At 41.8% G+C, this 20,023-nt stretch overlaps 1 protein-coding gene across 3 annotated transcripts in view; it reads left to right on the top strand.

Annotated features, from left to right (window-relative positions):
* Positions 1-20,023, top strand: part of LOC104935671 (uncharacterized) — a 38,182-nt gene that overhangs the window by 10,784 nt on the left and 7,375 nt on the right. The window contains exons 2-7 of one of the 3 annotated variants that reach the window (XM_019256457.2): positions 13,813-14,020; positions 15,712-15,766; positions 15,923-16,010; positions 16,141-16,547; positions 17,152-17,319; positions 17,848-18,009. In XM_019256457.2, the coding sequence (XP_019112002.2) occupies positions 13,893-14,020; positions 15,712-15,766; positions 15,923-16,010; positions 16,141-16,547; positions 17,152-17,319; positions 17,848-18,009 (1,008 nt within the window). In that variant the 5' untranslated portion in view covers positions 13,813-13,892. Of the gene's footprint in view, positions 1-13,812; positions 14,021-15,711; positions 15,767-15,919; positions 16,011-16,140; positions 16,548-17,151; positions 17,320-17,847; positions 18,010-20,023 lie in introns of all 3 variants that reach the window. The other 2 variants (XM_019256456.2, XM_027288757.1) reach the window with 2 other exon arrangements.

The raw sequence follows: 20,023 nt of genomic DNA, 5'->3' as shown, positions 1-20,023 counted from the left end.
TGTGTGTGTGTGTGTGTGTGTGTGTGTGTGTGTGTGCGTGTGTGTGTACAGCATACAGTCTATGTGTCTGCGAGAGAGTTGCAGACTGTAAAGCTAATGAAAAGAGCCACTGGGCGGATGTGCTGTGGTAAATGGTTGCATGGAAGTGTCGACATGTGTAACTGCTCCAATTGGCTCTCCGGAGTAGTCCTCAGGGAAATAAGGGCAGCAGCACAATCCGAGATAGGCTGCCACCGACAAAGAGTTATGTGTCTGTCTCATATGTGCACGTTTTCACTTGTTTTATGTCAAAGATCGATGCCAGGAGATGCAACAAATGTGCAAAATGTGCAGATATAGAAAACATTCTTAATATAAATTCTGCTGTACAGATGAGTCTGTCTGTTGTGTGCACGTATATATAGTTTTGAATTTCTATCCTCTGGTTTGCTTGTGAAGATTTATCTTTGTGTCTGTATTTACAAGTACATTGTGCATATGTAGACATGTTTCTGTAGGCCATGTGTGCGTACAGTGTGTTTGTTCAGGACTCCATATGGTGTCAGGGGTGATAAATGCGCTCTTGGGGCAGCACTCAACAGCTGTTTGTGTACTCACAGCAGCACACGCTGATCCACGGCCTACAATCTGCTGCGTAAAGGTCTGTGGCTAAGTGGGCGTCTACCCACAAACCCATCATCTGTGGTATAATGCATCCCAAGTCACCACCTCATTCAGGTATTGTGTCTCTTTTCTCTCTCTGTCCTTTATTTCTGGTCTTTTTGTACTTATAGCTGAAACAATGACAAACAGGTAATGAAAAAATCAATGTGTGACATGCATGTGAGAAAAATAACAAGTAAGCGGCGTCGATGACTGACTCGAAATCTTATACTTTAATTTCAGACCACAGTCGAGACTAGACACGTGCTTAAAAAGTCCCCTTGGCTGAACGTCGAGTTTCAGTTTAGCTGGTAATTCAAAAATACTTTTTCTTAGTATCCATTTATTGAGCAAGTGAGGAAGGTGCACAGTTGGCTTAGAGAGAAGATAAGGAAACTAATTCCTTCCCTCTTCTCCTTCTCCTCTTTGATCCTCAGCTCCTGCTTCATATCTCTTTGACTGCCGTGTTTATGACAGCTCCTTTTTCTCTCCCCCTCTTGCCTCTTCCCCCTCAGACTGCGTGGTGTGGCATGTCAGCAGTTCATCGCCTCTCAGAGGTCTCCTGGCACACGCGCAGATGCATACATATATACATGCACATGTGGATCACTCTGAAACGAGACACACCCGACCACCCAACCCCTCTTTATAGAGGTAAAGTGAGTGCACCAGCATCCGTGATGAATAATTGAGTTATCTGGCTCCGTGCAGAAATAGCAATCTCCCTACACAAGTGTGAAAACATCACTCGCCACCCGAGACCTGGGAAGTGCCGTTTCCATGTGGGTCTACACGTGTTATGTGTGTCTGTTTCTGTTTGCACACATGCTCGTCTGACGTCTGTGTTTTTTGTTTGATGCAAACGTTTAAGAGGAGGTGTAATCCTGAGGTCATGAGATAGCGCCTCGCGTTTGTGGGTCTAAAACGCAAACTGAAAACTTAACAAGGGCCGTGATGCCAAAAGTACCCTCGGAAACAGAAAAAAAAGAACTATTTCCGAGTTAAGTGTGGGCACAAACTGTCTCCCCCTGTCACCCTGTCACATTTTTCCATTCAGTTGACTTGTGATTTTGATCCCTGTGGGCTGACATAAATGATTTGTGGGAGCATGTGACTCTGAGATGTTTTTATGTCCACCTTGAGCAACAGGAATATATTGCTTTTTGATCACAAATAACTGTGCACACAGCCTGAAGCATGGAAAACATGTCATATATAATATATTGAGCTTGTTTATTAGGTACAGCTGTACAATCTCAACACAATAGGCCTGTAATATATCGTACCCTTGTGAAGCTTATAATGCATTTTTTGCCAGTGTAATAGCAGCGTTTTGTCCATTTCCATTTATACATATAATTAAGTTTTGTAGGTGCACAGAGTCGAAGTCAGTGCAGCTGTTTTGTTTACAGTATGTTAACATGCTCTTCTTTAGTGCATATTGACATATTTTCTGCAAATGTGCAAAAGGCCTGTTTTTACAAGCCCATTTGATTGGGATGACAGCACCTCAGGAGATTATTATAGCCGCTTAAAACCTCCTAACTAGTGTTATTCGTAGAGCCTAAGCAATGCTTCTGTCTCCGTAAAGACTGACCTGATGTAAATCAGCTCCAAGGTCTGACATATACTCTCCATGTGAGCGACTCCCGGGAGCATTCTGAAGCAATTCAAACGGTGACACGACAAAGCTGAGGGGAGCAGAATCACAGCAAACTGACAAATAAGGCCAAATCTGACAGGCGAATGCTCAGAGCGGAGCGCCACAGTTTGACAGATCCTACGGCAGAGGAGCGCAAGCCAACGCCCTTCGCAGCAGCATCATTCGTTAAATTCTATTTCATAACACTACAGTAAAAAGGATCACGTCATAGCGAGGCTGCGTCAAATAATGAACTCAATGTCAGATATGGTACCAGATGTTATTGCTCAGTGTTAGTGTAAAGCGAGGTTATAGGGAGGTTAGTGGGTGTCTACAGCCAAAAGTAGCCGTCTAGTCCTCTGTGTAGTGCAGTAACGTGGATGTAGACACAACCAGCTGTCAGGTCTAAAAAGCTCAGAGCTCCGTTATGGGGAGACGGCGGCAGATTAAACAGCAATCCTACTGATCCAGCCCACACACTTACCCACCCCACTCCCCTTCCTCCCCCCCTCATACACACACACACACATCCATCATGGTGAGGAGGTGCTGCTGTGAGTGACCACTTTATCCTCTGCTATGCTGTGATGTTAAAGAGGATCTGGTTCGCACGTGTGACAGGCTGCTGCCATAATAGGTAACAAACCTGGGAAGAAGGCGAGGATGAGACGTAGGCTGAAAGTGTGGGGTTAAATTTGGGGCAGGCCGTCCCAGGATGGACAGCCTCAGCAGTGTGCATGCGGTTGTACTGGGAGTTATGCTGACATTATCTCGACACTTGAGATACCAGTAAGAGATGATGACAGAGCGTGCTATAAACCAGAATTTCCCGGATTCATCATGCAGTTATGAAAGTGTTTGCATATGTCTGACAGCACTGACATTTACACTGCAACATGTGTGAGTGAGATTTAGCAACAGCGCACAGTTTCAGGCTAAAAGAAGTGAGTTCCACGCCTATGGTCTTTGCTCCCACTGTGTTTCTGACAGGGTTAAGAGTCTTTAGTGTGGAAATCGGCATTAATCTGCTCTGCGCAGACAAGTCGGGCAGAGCTGGAAATATCAAAACATATAGGGAGAAGTCTCCCTGGATCATTTGAAATCCTGTTTGGATGTTTCACTACATTGCAGCTGAGAGATTGAGCCGTTCCTGCTCCTGCTTTTTCTGCTACTGTCTCACTCATCCTTTTGTTCTGGTGTTTTCCTCTCCCTCTCCTCTCTCTTTTTCTCTTTTTCTGACGTTCTGTGACTTCTTTCTTTCTAGTCTGCCTGTCTCTCTCCCTCTCTCTCTCTCTTTTTGGTGCTAGCTGGGGGATTGGGAGGGTTCCTCCAAATTGGCACACAGATGAATAATGCATCTAAAGCAAAAGCAGAGAGCTGGGGTTGGATATATCTGTCTGTCAGACTCTTTCTCTGTGTTACAGTTACGTAGGGAGTTAGGCTGATACTTCAGAGGAGGAAAAAAATTGTTTGTCGCTCTTTACTCAGCTTCCCATTTACTTTTTGCTCTGACATTAACTCTCATTTTTAGTAAATGTGTGCATGCATGGTCACAGAGCACTGTGGGAGCCATGCAGCTTACGACTGATACATGCTGTGAGATGATTCTTGGATTTTGGAAGTTATTCAACAATGGCTGCTGGTTGTTTTTCGCTACGACACACATGCATAATGTATTTTTGATTTCATTTGATTCTCTGTCGCTGTATGCATGCATGTGTACGTGTGTGTGTGTGTGTCTTTTTCCTATTCCCAAAATGCAGCGTTAAAAAGCAAACTGCACTCGTGAGCATCAGCTCACAGTAGCACCATCATTAAAGTAATGAGCAGGAAGTTAGCACTGAAGTCAGCCATAAACAGAGAGATGTGGAAGAGAGAGAGAGAGAGAGAGCGGTAAAGAGGGAGGGAGAGATCCCCAATCCCATAAGGATAAATCTTAAATCCTGAATGTTGCTTCTGACTCATTCTGGTTAATTAAGTCGAGTCAAGTGAGAGGAAAATGGGGTCTTGCCTTGCCTGAGTCTGTAGGATCAGCACTAAACTGTATTCGCGGCTTATGAAGTCTCTCACTGGAACTGTCCTCTGTGCACTCGGAAAGCAGCGATAGAACAAACTGTATCTAGTCTATTTCTCCTATTTTTTATTAGCTTGACCCGTGCTGCCTCTTTACACATGGGAAACTCTCGCACTCACTTCCCCCTCAGGTTTTAAATTTACATACACACCAAGAGTAAATGCTCCTATTCAGGATTGGGTTTCAGGGCATGTAAGCTAAACAGTTTTATTTATCACACTTTAGCTCCCATTTAGGGATGATGTTATTTTGTTTTACACATCCTGCGCTCAGCAGTTAAACACAAACACACATCCACCCCCAAAGAGAAACAAAAGAAATCCGTCGAGGCAACCTTTGGGATTTTCTTTGTTGTTTTTGTGGTGGAAAAGATTTCGCCATGCGACACAGGATGAGGCAAACAAGTGAAATGTCAAAATCCTGTGTTACTCTAAAAATAAAACAACACAAGGGTTGCCATTTGAGGAGATCTTACGCACACGATCGGGTGCGAAACAGATAAAACCCTGTGTGTACTGTACCCAACAGCAACCAGAGTGAAGCTGCCAACTGTCCTCTGCTGAGAGTAGGAGAGAGTGGATTTAACAAATGTGTATGTATTTAACAATTTAAGATTAGATACATTTTTTTCCCCTTCCCATCGTCATTCCAGTTATAGATTTGGCAGACAAACAACAGGAGCCTTTGCATCTGCAAAATAGCATCACAAGCAAACATCGCAGGTCTAAGTGTAGTCATATATAATATACTGTTTATAATTTATTTATATAAAAATTACATAATACTTCTTGATGATGTAGTGAAAGTTGGCCCATTGTTACTCTTAATCAAATATAAAAAAACAAAAACAAGATCCTTAATTGAGATTTGCATTTTTATAAGAAAAAACACAGCAGTCTCATGTAATCCGTAATTTCTGAAAACAGTTGGGCTTCTGCAGGTTTTAGCAAACATTACCCAAACGGGAGTAAATAGAACATTTGTTGTGGACTATTTTCAACAAAGATTAATACACATTTGGTGATCTCTATGAGTATTAACAGCAGCAGGATGCCGTAAGCGGAACTGACTCAAAATAAACTACAGTCCACGTTCATGTTAATGAAGCAACATGTCACCTTATTTTCAGACAACAGAGGACCAGGAAAATGCTGTGTCAGGCTTTGGACTTTTCTTGGGATTTATTGGCAGTAAGATAATATAGAATATCACAGATGATCACGTTTGACATATTTGTTTAGAGTTTGTTGTTGTTTGTTGTCACTTAATACTCTCACTCATTAAGAGAAGATGAGTGAGATGTTGCCAAAAGCTTTGAGCTGACTCCAAATCATATTTGCTTATGAGATTAGAATGTTAGTCCAGGACAAATAGCTCAGCAGGTTAATGCTCACTGGATGTGTTATGTGACTGCTTGTAACAGGTCACTTTGGGAAACTCACTAAATTGAAAACTGAATTTCCAAGTGCCGGCACAAGGTCTTAGCCCTCAGTGGGTGGGTGTGTGAGGCTTAGAGATAGGCATTGCAGCTGATAGCAAAAATGTCAGAGGGTTAAGCTGTAACCTCCTCCTCCTCCTCCTCCTCCCTTTACTGCCTCCCCCTCTCTCCCCCTTTTCTTCTCTGTCTCCCCCATCACTCCATGTTGTTATGCACAGTGCAGTGGTTTCCTGCAGGGCCAGAGATTTCCATGGACATGATGTGATTTTTTCGTCTCCCTTCAGATGTAATGTGCTGTAGTCCAGGCCTCTGATGAACTTGACTCGCGATGTTTGGAGGACAGGTCATCCTCAACGCTCCACTTTTTCTTTCTATCATCACCATTTATTTCTGTCCATCACAGATTACATGTGCATTGATGCCTGGTGTTCAGATAGTGTGATAGATTTGGAGGTGTGGCACACAGAGGAAAGGCTGTTTTAGAGGTTGATATCCAGTTACAGGTCGGTGCTGATGAGGTGATAATTGAAAATATGTCATACTGCTTGATGAGGATTGTTAGTCTGTAACCGATGTCTTGGTTGTGTAAAGCCCGTGAAATGGCATGTGCTTAGTTAGTTTCACATATTGAACAAGAGTTATGTTTCACACTCATAAATCACTTCACACACACTCATGTGCGCCAATCCTCATATCTCTGGGGTTGCCCTCGATAATAATCACTTAGTTGGATTTGTCCTAATGTGATGACAGAGACTGAAAGCTACGCTCACGAATATGATGGGAACATATCGGTCTTGTGAATCTCTGCCTACAATTAGGAAAATTGCATGGATGCTGGCTTTGTCAATCCAATGTGGAGATGGAAAAGAGGCTTTTTGGAGAGTCTTTATGTGATAAGCGCAGACAGCTTAGGGTGGGAGATACACGTGGCAATGCTAAACTAAGTGTGGGGATGAATTGAAGTTTTCTGTTCATAGGTGAGGAGGCGCACAAGGTCATACGAGTCATTTCAACAGTGGAAAGGTGTACATATGTAGAGCTAGCTGTGGTGTGTATCGTATCTGTCGACTGTGGTGGGAGTATAAATATTCAGAGTAAGTATTTGGCTGCTTTACTTAAAGGTCCAGTGTGGTAGGAGTTAGTGGTGTCTAGCAGCGAAATTGCAGAATGCAACCAACTGAATAACCCTCGCCTCATCGCCATCTTTCAAAGCGCGTGAGAGAAACTGAACTCAAAAGAATGCCCAAAAGATCCAGTTGAGAGGTTCCTTAGGATTGTCCATTCAAGGCTACTGTAAAAGCATGGTAGTGGCTCATGATGGAGGACCTGCTCCTTTGAAGGTAACAAAAACAAAACAATCTTTATTTTCAGGGGAATATACTTGAGTGAAAGTATGTAAATATAATCAGTACCCAATGCAGAAACAGTGCCCCTGTCATTATTACTCTATTATTACTCTTGCATTAATATAAAATGATTTTACTGGTTTAGTTGTTTGAGGCGGAGATTGTTTTTTAACAATTTTGTTTAGGACTAAGACTAATTATTGTTATTATGGATGAATCTGCTGATTAATTGTATAAAAATTCTGAAACTTGGCTACTCAGCTCAGCTATATACTCATATAAAGAACTCATATTTGTGAAGTCAGAACCATGAAATGTTGCATGAACAAAAAAATGATAATGAATAAATGATGTATCAAAATATATGCTCATTTTCTGTCAAGCACAGTACCTGAGTAAGTGTAATTCCACTGTTGTCTGTCGCACATGTGATATGGGTTTTACTGAATTCACTCTTTCTTCCCCTCTATGTGCTGTGGAAAAAATTAACTGGTGTGGTGTCATGTGTATGTTTGTTATGTGATGTGACTATACGAGAGGTGAGAAACGTACTTCTCTGGAAATCCAAGCAAAACACTGAAATACTGTAAATATAATACAGAGGAACAGGATAAAATTACTGTTTACTGAGAAGTACAATGTAGCCATGATGTAGATATTTCCACTTTGCGTGCTGCGGCTTTGAGATACCCATCTAAAAATTCTGCCCCTAGCCTGATGAAAAGGGTTTGTGGTGCAGACAGAAATAAGTTGAAGATTTCTTTGTAAATTGTCGAATGTTTTTGAGCACACAACATGTAATTCCATTTAACTCCACTGTGTTGAGTTGGTGCCAGAAATTGCAGATAGAGATAGATACAGGGACCAAAATGAATGGCTACCGCAGTCAAAATATTTTTCAGCGATAACACTGCATATGATGTCATTAAAAATTTAGAACGAGCTGCAGCAAACGTTTGGGGAATTGCTTGCCACCAACAGTGTGCGGAGCCGATGTGAAACAAAATGCGGTCAATCAACTCATGTTGTGATGATAAGTGTTTGTAGTGATGTAGACTTTTTTTCCAAAACCGATCAATGGCAGATAATGCCATTTATTTTATTTGTAGAGTTTTTATAAATACATTTTTTGGGGGCTTTTTTGTCTCCATCATACACCAGGTTGGTATCAAACCCAAGCCGCTAAGGACTCACATGCTCCACCAGTTAAGCTAACTGGACAAACTATGTAAAAGTGACACTTTTTAAATGATCTCAAACCTAAGCATGTAGACAGCATGTAGCAGTGCAACATGAACAATTTATATTGATATTAATGGATTTGTCACTCACTTAAATTTTGAGACTACAGTTCCCATTATAGTATTTGGGGGATTTGGAGGATCTAAACAGGAAATATAATGTTGATAAAAGCATGCAAAATGATCTATTAGCAGTTTCTGTTTGCAGTGTACCCATGGATGTACAGTCAGCTGTCACTGGATTACTGTGATACTGAAAAAAACCTAAAAACATTTTCTCAGGCATGTTCTGGAGTCATAAGGAGAATCTTGTTTCCTATGATTTCTAAGCACACAGGCAGATGTTTATTCACAATGGACACGGGGAGTAATGATATAATTGAGAAACTGAAGTCATAATGGTCTTGTGTTTTAACCTAAGTTGTTGAGTTTCTCTACCTCACATGTTGGTCTCAGACTGGGAGGGACTAAACATTTTATGATCATGAATAATGCCAGTAGTACTATATATGTTTACGGTTTGATGTAGGCCTATATCTGCATGTGTCATATTATTTTAAGGGAATCTCTTTACAGTACTATTTTCTGCCTAATTCTGATTAACTTTCACAAAGTTGACATGTAGTTATTTCTTTTACAATATGTAATTTTCTCATGATATAACATCCCATCAAGAGAGACAAAGAGTAACAATACAACAGTTTGAGGCTGCCACTGATATGTCCATCACACAGACACACATTCTCAACCACACACACACCCATCCACTCATCTTGCACCAATATGGAATAGTACAAATAAAAGGAAATATCATTTTTCTTTCAGGTATACTCTACATTCCCATCCTTCCGTATTCATGTATGGTTCACAAAGCTCTTTCCGCTTTCTCCATCTGTACTGACGACAAATCACATGATGTTAAATCGTTCAAATTAGTTGATAACAATGCTGATTAAATTAAAATACAGTATTTTGCAATCTCCTGATTTACCATCGTTTGTTTGCTTCTATGTGCTTCAATGTGGAAACAGCCATACATTTGATATTCTGATTATTCTCTTCTTGCAGCTTGTCTATCAGACATCAGACATCAGCTGTGGTTGCAGATTATCATTGTTTAAAGAATGAGAACAGCAGCTGCACAGATTTCTTTAATTTTAGATGACTTAAGGGAATCACCTAAGAAATGCTGAGGTTAACCTTAATATATATGCTTAGCCTCCCAAAAGCTACCCAGTTTGCTTTGTACAGCATTTGGCTCTGTTGTTACTGAAGTCACTTCTTTTGCTCTTTCAGTAAAACCTATTCCGCACAGAAAGCCGAACCAACAGCTCTTGTCTACAGAAGGCATTAACAATTTATAAGAACTCATGATGTAATTCGGAAAATGTTACTATAAATGTAAATGTCATCCCTGAAATGTAACTGAAATCAGGTTACGCTTATTTTTAAACCTCAGAAAAATGTCCCACTTTTGAAGAAGTGTTGCAATCCAAGAGAGCACAGTAAGATATTTTCATAGCCAAAAATGCATTGTGCATAAAACAGCCTCTTGGTCATAAATTACTCATTTCAATATCTGATTAAACAGATAACACGTTAAAAACATTGAATGTGCATTTATTTGCACAAGAAAACCAGCATTATGTTGTTTTTTTAGGGTCTGTTGAATCATGTTACTGGAGAAATATAACCCATTTTTGGGTCTGTTGAATCATGTTACTGGAGAAATATAACCCATTTTTGGGGGGTTTAACCAACATGTGATGAGATCTGACAGAATTGGGAACAACAGATACACTCCCTAAAGAAACCGTTTCAAAAAATTCAAAGGAAATGTGGTCTGTTTAAGATGAAAACGGAAAGATTAAGGATATGAATCTTTGGTTGTCTCTAAACTGTCTTTAAGGCACACAGAATGTAGCTGATTTTCTTTTCACCGATCAATTTTTAAGTACAACTAAGAGTAGAAACTACAGTTATCTTTTGTTGAGTAGACGCTGCATTAAAAAGAAGCTGTTGTACCCCAGTGTGTACATCAGAGGGTTAAGCAGTACGTTGGTTTGACTTTTCATTGCAAAGTGATTGTGTAATCCAAACATCGTAGTTAGTTTTGCAGCAGAACGATCTAGCATTTTATGCTGGTGTGTGTGTGTGTGTGTGTTTTGTTCTGTGCTGTGTGCGTGTGTGCATATGTGTGTGTGATCTCAGAGACACAGAGGAAACCTTCCACCCTGTGGTTGCGCTGCACTGCTGCATCCTGCTTGCTGCTCTGCCAGTTCTGCTGCTTGCATCCGCCCCTCAACGCGTCTTCACAGCTCTCGGTTTGACCTCATTATCACCATCATTACCATCGGTATTAGTAGCTGCACCCTTCATCATCATCGTCACCGTCATCTTTATTATAATAACCCACGGGCAGCAGGCATCGATAGGGCTATCACCACTATCGTCATCATTCTCAATATGCTGTTATTATCACTGTCATCAGTTTACTCATTATATTCTGAAATGAAGACAGATGCTGGAATAAAGATTCCTGCAACCTAACTGTGTGTCATCGTCGAGCGTGCTGCAGGGGCGTTGTAGCGTCGTACAAAAACTGCCTCTCCTCCTCCAGAGTCTTGTTCCCCACTTGTGAGCTTCACATACTGTTAAGTATGCTGCTAGACATGTGCTCCCATCCTGCATTGCGTTCCCTGGTGGTTCAGAAACGCACCCTTTGTATGTGTTTCTTCTCTGAATATTTCAGAAGGGGATCTGACAAAATGCAGGCAGAAACAGACCGCTGATGACCTCCTTCTTATCGCCTCCTCCTCTTTTTTCCCCCCCCTCTCTCTCTTTCTCTGCCTCTCCTCCCCGCGCTCATTGCACATTCTCCCAGGCTTCCCTGCTATTTCTCTCACTGTCATCTCCTTCGTCTCATCACTCTCTTTTCTCTCTTCCCTCCCCCACTGTTTATCACACCCTCCCCTCCCTGTTCCTCCTTTGCATTTTTAACTGTGCTCCCCTCTTTCTCTGTCTTCCGTCTCCCACCTGTCTGTCCTTTCATCCCACTCATTTGCTCCTTTGTCTCATCACCTCTGTCTTACCATTCCCTTTCATTCACTCTCTCCCGCTCTCCACGGTTTTGTACTGTCTGCCTGCCTGCCTGCCTGCCTGCCTGCCTGTCTGTCTATTCCATAAAGGGCTGTCTGAGGCCCGTGCTCTGCTAATTCATTCGCTGTGCATCGCCTCACATATTGCAGGGTCAGGCAGACAGACAGAGAGAGAGAGAGAGAGAGAGAGGAGGAGAGGAGATCTGGTGGAAGAGAGAGGGGGAGAGGCACCAAGAAAAGAGGACATGGGGAAAAAAAGATGCAGTTTTATCTCCAAGAAACAGAAAGCCAGAGCCAGATCCTGTGGTGGTATATTCCACAATCTCTTGCTCACTCACACTCACAATATATACAGTAGCCTGCCATGACCTCCTTCTGCTCACTGCTTGCTTTGTGATTTGGATCCCTGATGTTCAGCTTTCTCTATAATCTAATACTTGAAACACATTGCTGCCATTGTCTCTTTTCCTAAAGGAATGTGGTGGCGTGGTGGTGTAGTGTTAGGCATGTGTGCAGGTATTGACAACTGTTCCTAATGTCTCATGCTGATAAGTCAGAGACTGAATATACCTCAGTACAACTCAAACTAAATATATTCTGTGTTCAACATGACATATTGGAGTCTCTACTTCAGGAGCACCAAGCCCAAACTTAGCCTACTTTTAGCGTAGATGTTTACTGTGTGTGTGTGTGTGTGTGTGTGTGTGTGTGTGTGTGTGCATGCATAATGGCGTATCACTAAATAAAAACAGGTCACACCAAACAAACTAGTTCTTATGTAGAGGTTAGTTGTTTCCAAGTGTTTACACCCAGTGGATGCCAGGTGTAACTCCAGCTAACTGAAATAAATATATGTCAGATTTAGATTGAAGGTTACGTGGACTGTGGTCAAGATGCTGTTTACCAAGGATGTGAACTAGGAAGATTTTTGCATTTCACAAATTCAGCACCTCAATTCACAAAGTGTTACACCAGTAGCTTAACTGACCAAATAGCCTTGATAAAACTAGCATAATAGGAATTTTACCGTCAATCCTAAACCACGTGTATACTAACTCTGAAACTCACATTACTCCATGTATGCATGTATGACTTTCTGTTTCCTTTCATAAGACAGTGCTACAGATGTTTCCTAGCAAATGATTTTCACATCACCAAGTTATGTTTCCATTAGTTAAGATGTTTCTTAAAAGTCCGTTGTGTAAGATTTAGGGTGATCTATTGACATAATATGGTAGAAATGGAATATAATATTAAGTATGTTTTCATTGGTGTCATGTGTGTGTGTGTGTGTGTATATATATATATATAGCGACATGAGAAGATTCTAACAAAAGAAGGTGATAACAAATTGTTATATTATATTTCTAGTCATGGATGCATAAATAAAAAAAAGAATATTGTGTAAATAAGACATGTTCCAGATCTTTTTAGGTTTTTTTTTTTTTTCTTTGGATAGAGCCAGGCTAGCTATTTCCCCAGGACTCCTTATCTCACTTTCAGAAAGGCAGCTCTAACAACAGATCGTATTCTCTAAGCACATTGATATACATACTGTATATCAGCTGTCATATAAATCCAGTGAAGTAAAAAGTACAATATTTTCCTGCCTGAAATGTTTGCAAATCCCCTCAGAGATCATTTTGTCTGACATGAATTGTGTGTGTGTGTGTGTGTGTGTGTGTGTGTGTGTGTGTGTTTGTGGAGCTTGGAGTGAGTGGTTGTGGTGGGTTTATTTGCCCTTGTGTGTCGTGTCAGAGAGGTAAAAGTTGCAGTATAAGAGATGTCACCTTGTTTGTAGTACAGCACTCACTACAATATGTATTGCTGTTTAAAAAAACTGAAAATATTGTTTTGAGTGTTTGAGTCACTGTTGATTAGAGAAAAAAGAAACCGCTCTGCCAGGAAATGAAGTGTAGCAGCAGTGGACGCGTCAGTGAGACACTACTCTGGGGAGTTCAGTTGGTTTTTCCTGTTAAATGCTAGAATCTCTCTGGCTAGTCAAATGAATGTTACGGTATCACTGTGATCTTTTTTTAACAACAAAAAGAGTGTGATGAAACCTTTTTTCGGCATTCTCATACTGGCTGGCTTTTAAGGTGTTCTATTTTATGTGCATTATTCTCCCAGTGAGTCAAAAATAGAAACTGATATGTCAGAAAGAGACAGTGACAAAAAGCCAGCGGCACACCAAGCACACATACACACACACACAAACCATTCTTCACTTTGCTCTCTGCAGCATTTCTTCAGTTTGTTCTTATCTCTCATGTCACTCATGTGTTGTATCTTCTCCTTTTCTTTCTTCAACCGCTCATATCTCCGTAGGTTTTCCTGAGCAGACGGTCTGTGTGCCAGAGTGTGAGCTCGAGTGGAAGTGAGTGAAGAAGCGAGAGGGACTGGGTGTCATGGAAAGCCACGGGGCAAATGTCGATGACCCACCCTACCAAAACTTGCTGCTCTTGGGAGCCATCGCAGCAGCATCTGCCTTTGTGGTCACCATCCTCATTGTCCTTGTATGCGTTGGCTGCCAAAGGTAAGAGGACTGTCATGTGACTTGAAATATGACAAAAGTTGAAGAAAGTAGGCGGCGGGTGAATCGAAATACAAAAAGAAACCAGCCAGAGTTTCATCGTCTCTGCTGCCAGCTTTCTGTGCCAGCCCGGATCATTCTCATCATCCACGCCCTTCTTTTATGTGTCCCTACTTCTTCTGAACTCTTCTCCTCCCTCCATTCTCCTCCCTCCACCCGTCCTCTCCGTCTCTTTTATCCCCTGCTCTGAGCAGAGTGGCAGTAATGAATGTTAATGGTTGCGAGTGTCAGATCAGATGAAATGATGTTTACAGGACACTGAGGAGACAGGCCAGAGTCAGAGCAGCCTCACATCACCCCTCTTAAGCAGGGTCTTCTGCAGACAAAAGCAATGGAGCACCCTGCGGTTTAAAGAGGATCAGACACTGAGTCAGGCAAGACCAGTGGAACAGCCTATGGTTTTTTTTTCTTTTTTTTTTTTGTCAGAACCCTCTGGGACCAATCAGAGGCTTCACTGTGGCTTTGTTGCCATGGGATACACATATAAGGATGTAGAGAAATGTCAAACCTGTTCATGTCATGGAAGTAAAATCACACTATTGTTGAGATCTAAAGAATAAAATATACGCCCCAAACTGGATGATGGGGGCCGAGTGTTCAGTAGTTCACCAACTCAAATTCACTTGTCATGCACAGATACCATAGATCCTGGAAGAGAGACCTACTACTATTGATTTCTTACTATTGATTTTTAAAATGCACTGGTTCTTTTAGAAGGATTACACTAGATATCTTACAAGATCTAAAAGTTGCAAAATAACTGATAACATTCTGTCTATGCCTTCATGACATTTTTACCTTAAGCCCCCTCCTGTGCCATGTTATTATGAACATCTCCAAGGGGGGCTCTCTTCGCCCTCTCATGGTCCCCTTGGGGTATGATGGCCATATGTTTGCCCGAATAGGATTGAGTTCCAGCTCACTGGAGGAGAGAATAGCCAGCTCCAGTAACACGGATCTCGCACAACTGACCGTGGTAGTTTTTTTTATGTAGTGTTATATCTCAAGCAACTTCTATAATTAGATGATATGTGTTGGATTCCTGCACCTGTTTGCAAAACCAGAAATGCTATTTTTTGCTACAGTGTGTTTTGCAGCGCAGCAGAAAGATCTCACATGATACGAGAGGCAGATCCTCAACCTCCAATGTGAGACAAAAAGGGGTGGGGGTGGAACAGTTTGCACATTCACACCTGCACCTAGGAGCTGTTGTCTTCTTACTTCATTTCGTCACTCTCTCACCATATCAACAGTTTCCTATAGCTACAAACACCCCGGGGATCTATGTAAGAGTTAACCAGATACATTTGTTGCACAAGACATATACCAGAGGAGGTAAAATAGCACTGGGAATCAGAATGAAGGCAACTACAAAATAATAATTGTGAGTTTGCTTGTTCTTATCGTGAAAAAAAGAAACTTTCTCAGTCAAGGACATCGTCCGCTTTGGCAAAAAAACCTGAGTCACGCTCCACTCAGTGTTCAACTGGGCTCTTATTATTAACCAAGGACTTTTATGCCCTAACCAGGGTTTGGATGCTGATAATATCTATCTGCTCTGAGTGTCTGTATGTTCTCTCTCTCTCTCTGTCCACTGGCTCCCGTCGACCTTCCTCACTTTGATGTTGTGTCAGAAAAAGCAAGAGCAAGCACCCCCCAGCTGGAGAGAAAGGGACATCTGTAAATATGGTGAGACATGCTTTCATTTGACGCCCTCTCTCCCTTCTGTCTTCATCTCCTTCTGCTCTTTTCTGTGTACCCTTTCTCCCTGAATAACTGCTTGCACATACATGTGTTTGCATATTTTATGCCTGCATTAATCTGCCCAAATGTTTGTGACAGCAGGGCACCCTACGACATCCAAAACTGAACTCCATGAGCAAATCTGACACCAGGCTACATGAGATCAACCGCTTTCCCTGCAATGGAAACTGTAAGTGATGAGTGACAGTTTGTATGTTATATGATGTAGAACCCTGAGCTGTTACTATTTCAGTCCTGTCTTCTCCACTAATTTCTTTCTCCTCCTCCTCCTCCTCCTCCTCCTCCTCCTCTCTGTGCAGCTGTTAGTAAGAGCCGTCCAGCCAGTATGGACCTCCTGCTCCTCCACAGTCGGCGCTCCCAGACAGACCTGAGACCCTCTCATGGGCGCCAGCTTCCTCAGATCCCTACCAGTCCCCAAGGATCTGGTCAGGGGGGAGGAGGTGAAGCAGGAGGAGAAGGGGGAGGAGGAGGTGGAGGAGGAGAGGCTAGAGACCACACCTACACTGAGGTGGGTATACGGAACAACCCCACCCCAACCCATTGCCTGGATGACGGCCTCTATGAAAGCGTAGGCGTCCGGGAAGGTGACACAGGCCCCAAGGTACCTTCTGCCTCACCATCCATGTCAACGAACACGCCGGCTATGACTAGAGCTGCCCAAAGCCCTTCAGCTCAGGCCAATGGAGCCCGCAGTGGGAATGGAAATGTACGTACATAAATACAGATCCAAAACTGTAAACATGCTTTATGATCTGAATGTGAAGCATCCTCTGGGACTGGCTTGCTACTCACTCACTCATCCAGTGATTCACATAAAATAAGAGATAAAATAGACTGTATTGATCCCACACTAGGCAAATTCACTTGTTACAGCAGCTCACAGTACACAAGGGGATAAGTAAAATGACTCATATACAAATGTAGAGAGTTTTGTTCTCTGTCTACAGGTGGAACTATGCTGTTGCTACTAAATGAGACCCACACAAACTTGTAATAGCAGCAGCTTTTTAGACCTTCAGGTGCAGACATACGAAAAAAGTATGCTTAAAACTTAGCTGCAGGCAAAGGTATAGTAGCAAGCAATCATTAACGATTATTGTTTGCCTGGAGACGGCATGCATCATCAGCTATGTGCACATACATAGTGTCTCAAGTGCTGTAGCTGCAGCTTTGCAGTTAGACATTGTGGCTTTGTGGCTTGTTTATGGTGCGTCAGATAATTTATTTTTAGATTTGTAATTAGTTTATACCTGACATCCCTAGTAATACAGAAAGTGGTCTGTGTTTTTGTGGGGGGGGTTTTCTCACAGGTTGCTAGAGGGAATGGAAGAGGGAATGGCGCCATTAACGGACCAATGACAGGAAGAGGTAATGCGAGTGCAAGTGGGGTCAACAGGTCCCATCTGTCTTCTGTCAACTCTCTGGCCATCCAAGATCCAACTGTGGCTGAGTATGCTTCAATACGGAAGTTCAGAAAGGTAAAATATACATAGGAATATAAATGGAAATGTTGATATGTATATCATAGAGCTGTACACTGCAACAATGTTTCCAACTAACGCGTGCTAATACATCTGTATAATATGGGGTGATGACAGTTGCGTGACTTGATCTGATGAAATTTACTATTTACTGCGGCTGCTGGGGTGACCAGTAGTGTTTATCTCTCATGTCATGAAGGTTTCTATGGTGCGATCATTTTGAAGAAGAGATAGTGGGCTATGATTGATATGATCCACTGTGGTTGAGTGGTAGGAAGAGGCTTCACAAGGAAATAACTAAGAACGCTATTGCTTAGTGTAACTGGTGTTTATGTAACACTTTCCAGTACATCGTAAAAAGAACTGTTAAAGTCAGGATAGTGTATACAGTGTTAGAGAAGTTTCTAAAGTTTGAGTGGAGCAGTAACTGTGCACACACAAAAATGAGAAGAAAAGAAAAATAGTCAAATTCACCAAAACTGAACCAAGATAATACAGTCTCCATATTTGCCTCAATATATCAAGGTTGAGAAGACAAACAGGAAGGAGAGTAACGGGGCCGACAGCCAGTCAGACAGTCAGTCGAGTGTGAGCGATTCACCCTCAGCGGCTCCTCCTCCTCTACATCGTAGCCAGGAGTTTCCACGCAAACCGCTGGAGCCGTTTCACCTGCACTCCTTCCCGAAGGTACAGGATTCATTGAATCAATACGCTCTGTATTGTATTATCCATCAGCCACTTTTACCAAACTGTAAGTCTGTGTGTTTACCAGCAGAGGGCACCGTCCACAAACAAACAGTGTTCAATGTTCAGACTTGTGATCATTTTGATCACATATTCGGATTTTACTGCACATTTGTTGTCACTGTATGTGTGAGCATATGCTAAGCTTGTAAAATAATCAGCCTCATTAACTAACTAACTAAAATGTTGTCTTCTATTTTAATTTCATAATCACATAATAGAGATTTACATGTCAGCTGGGATGTGTTTAGAAACAGTCAAGGCCACAGTTTAAGGCAGTACTGGGAGGGAAGTAGAGGGACAATGATCGGATGGTGATCAGCCTTTCCCGTGGGTTTGCTGGCACACATATCCATTTTTTTGAACGTCTATGATAGTGTGTATGTGTGTGTGGGTGTGTTTGGCAGAGCATAAAACAGGTGACTTTGTCTTTTGTGTTGGTGATTTAAGGAGATTGATAATGATGTTTAAACAATTTTGTCTTAGCTGTGGATGTTGACCCGCACTTTTAATCTGTGCTTGCTAAATCCTTGATGATGTGTGTGTGTGTGTGTGTGTGTGTGTCTGTGTGCATGTGTTTGTGTGTGCTTCTTTCTTCCCTTTGCCCCTATGCGCTGTGCAGCACAGCACCGTATTAGAGTGGCCACAGTAAAGGGTGGAAGGATGGATTATGTAAGAGTTTGGCAGGCTGCCAAGCTGCCTGTGTGTGTGTGTGCTGGTGTGTGCTTTGTGTGTGCTTTGTGTGTGTGTGTGTCTGTGTGTGTGTGTGTGTGTGTGTGCGTGCGCGTGTGTGTGTGTGTGTGTGTGTGTGTGTTCCAGTTGAATCTCTCAGCAAGTCTATCTAGAAACGGCTAACAGGTAGCCAGCAGCCAGTGTGGGGATAAATAATGTTCACATATTGAAGCCATTTACTCTGCCCTGGCTTCTATTACTCACTCTCACTGCACAGGAGGAGCATATAAAATCTTAATCATCCTCAGTACATGCACACACACTACATTCTTTCTAATTGGTTTCTAATTGGTTTTGATCACCAGCAGTGATAAAAAATGAACAGGAGCAGTTACTTCTTTGGTTATTGTTTTATTCTGAAGTCTATTTTTAGACTTTTTAGTCAGTTTTATTTCGTTTTTTTAGAGAGTGATCATAGATAGATAGAACATATAATAGCGAGAGCTTACTTAGTTGGCAGTTCAGTGAAATGTAGCAATTGAAGTTTACAAAGCGGTTATCATTGTTACACAGACTTAGATATTCTTCCTAAAACTTCACTAAAAATGACCTCCACCTGTAGGGTTAAACGCCGGCTATCGCAGCATTAGTCTGTATTTCAATCAGCATATCTTTGACTGAATATATTTGCATGTAACGTCATGGAAAAGTGAACAGAACAAATCATTAACTCTTTCTGAAAATCACACAACTGAGCAAGCATTCCTTAACTCTTGAATAGTACAAGTCATCCAGTAATTATAATAGCTGTTTTTGAGAGGATACAGACTCACAGGGATCATTTCCAATGCCTGCTCTCCTTTTGACGTTGACACTTGCTGATTTGTTTGTTTGGGTCTTGGCATGAAAGCTACTCTTGGAGAGCAAAAAGAGGTAGTAAAAAGCCAGATGATCACAAGCTTCACAAGTGACACTTTTATAACTATAACTTTATTTGGTCAATAATTTTGGTAAAAGCAGCCCACATTAATCCCACAGTGCAAGTGTGTTATCCATACCACTGACCTTCATAACAAATGCTCTCTCTCTCTCTCTCTCTCTCTCTATGTGCAACATGGTCAGTGTTTACCTACCTATTGAGCAAACAGAGCAAATGAAAACTTCCGCAACTCAGTATTTAGGACACAACAGAGCAACAAAAAGAAACCAAACACACACACACACAGTCAGGTTCTTACAAAAACATATGTGTAATTTAATTTTGTAATATAGTTTTACACAAACA

Source organism: Larimichthys crocea, chromosome XV (assembly GCF_000972845.2).
Source record: "Larimichthys crocea isolate SSNF chromosome XV, L_crocea_2.0, whole genome shotgun sequence".
In the NCBI taxonomy this organism is placed as follows: Eukaryota; Metazoa; Chordata; class Actinopteri; family Sciaenidae; genus Larimichthys; species Larimichthys crocea.
The sequence above is the reverse complement of the archived record's forward strand: the minus strand, read 5'-3'. Positions and strand labels throughout refer to the sequence as shown.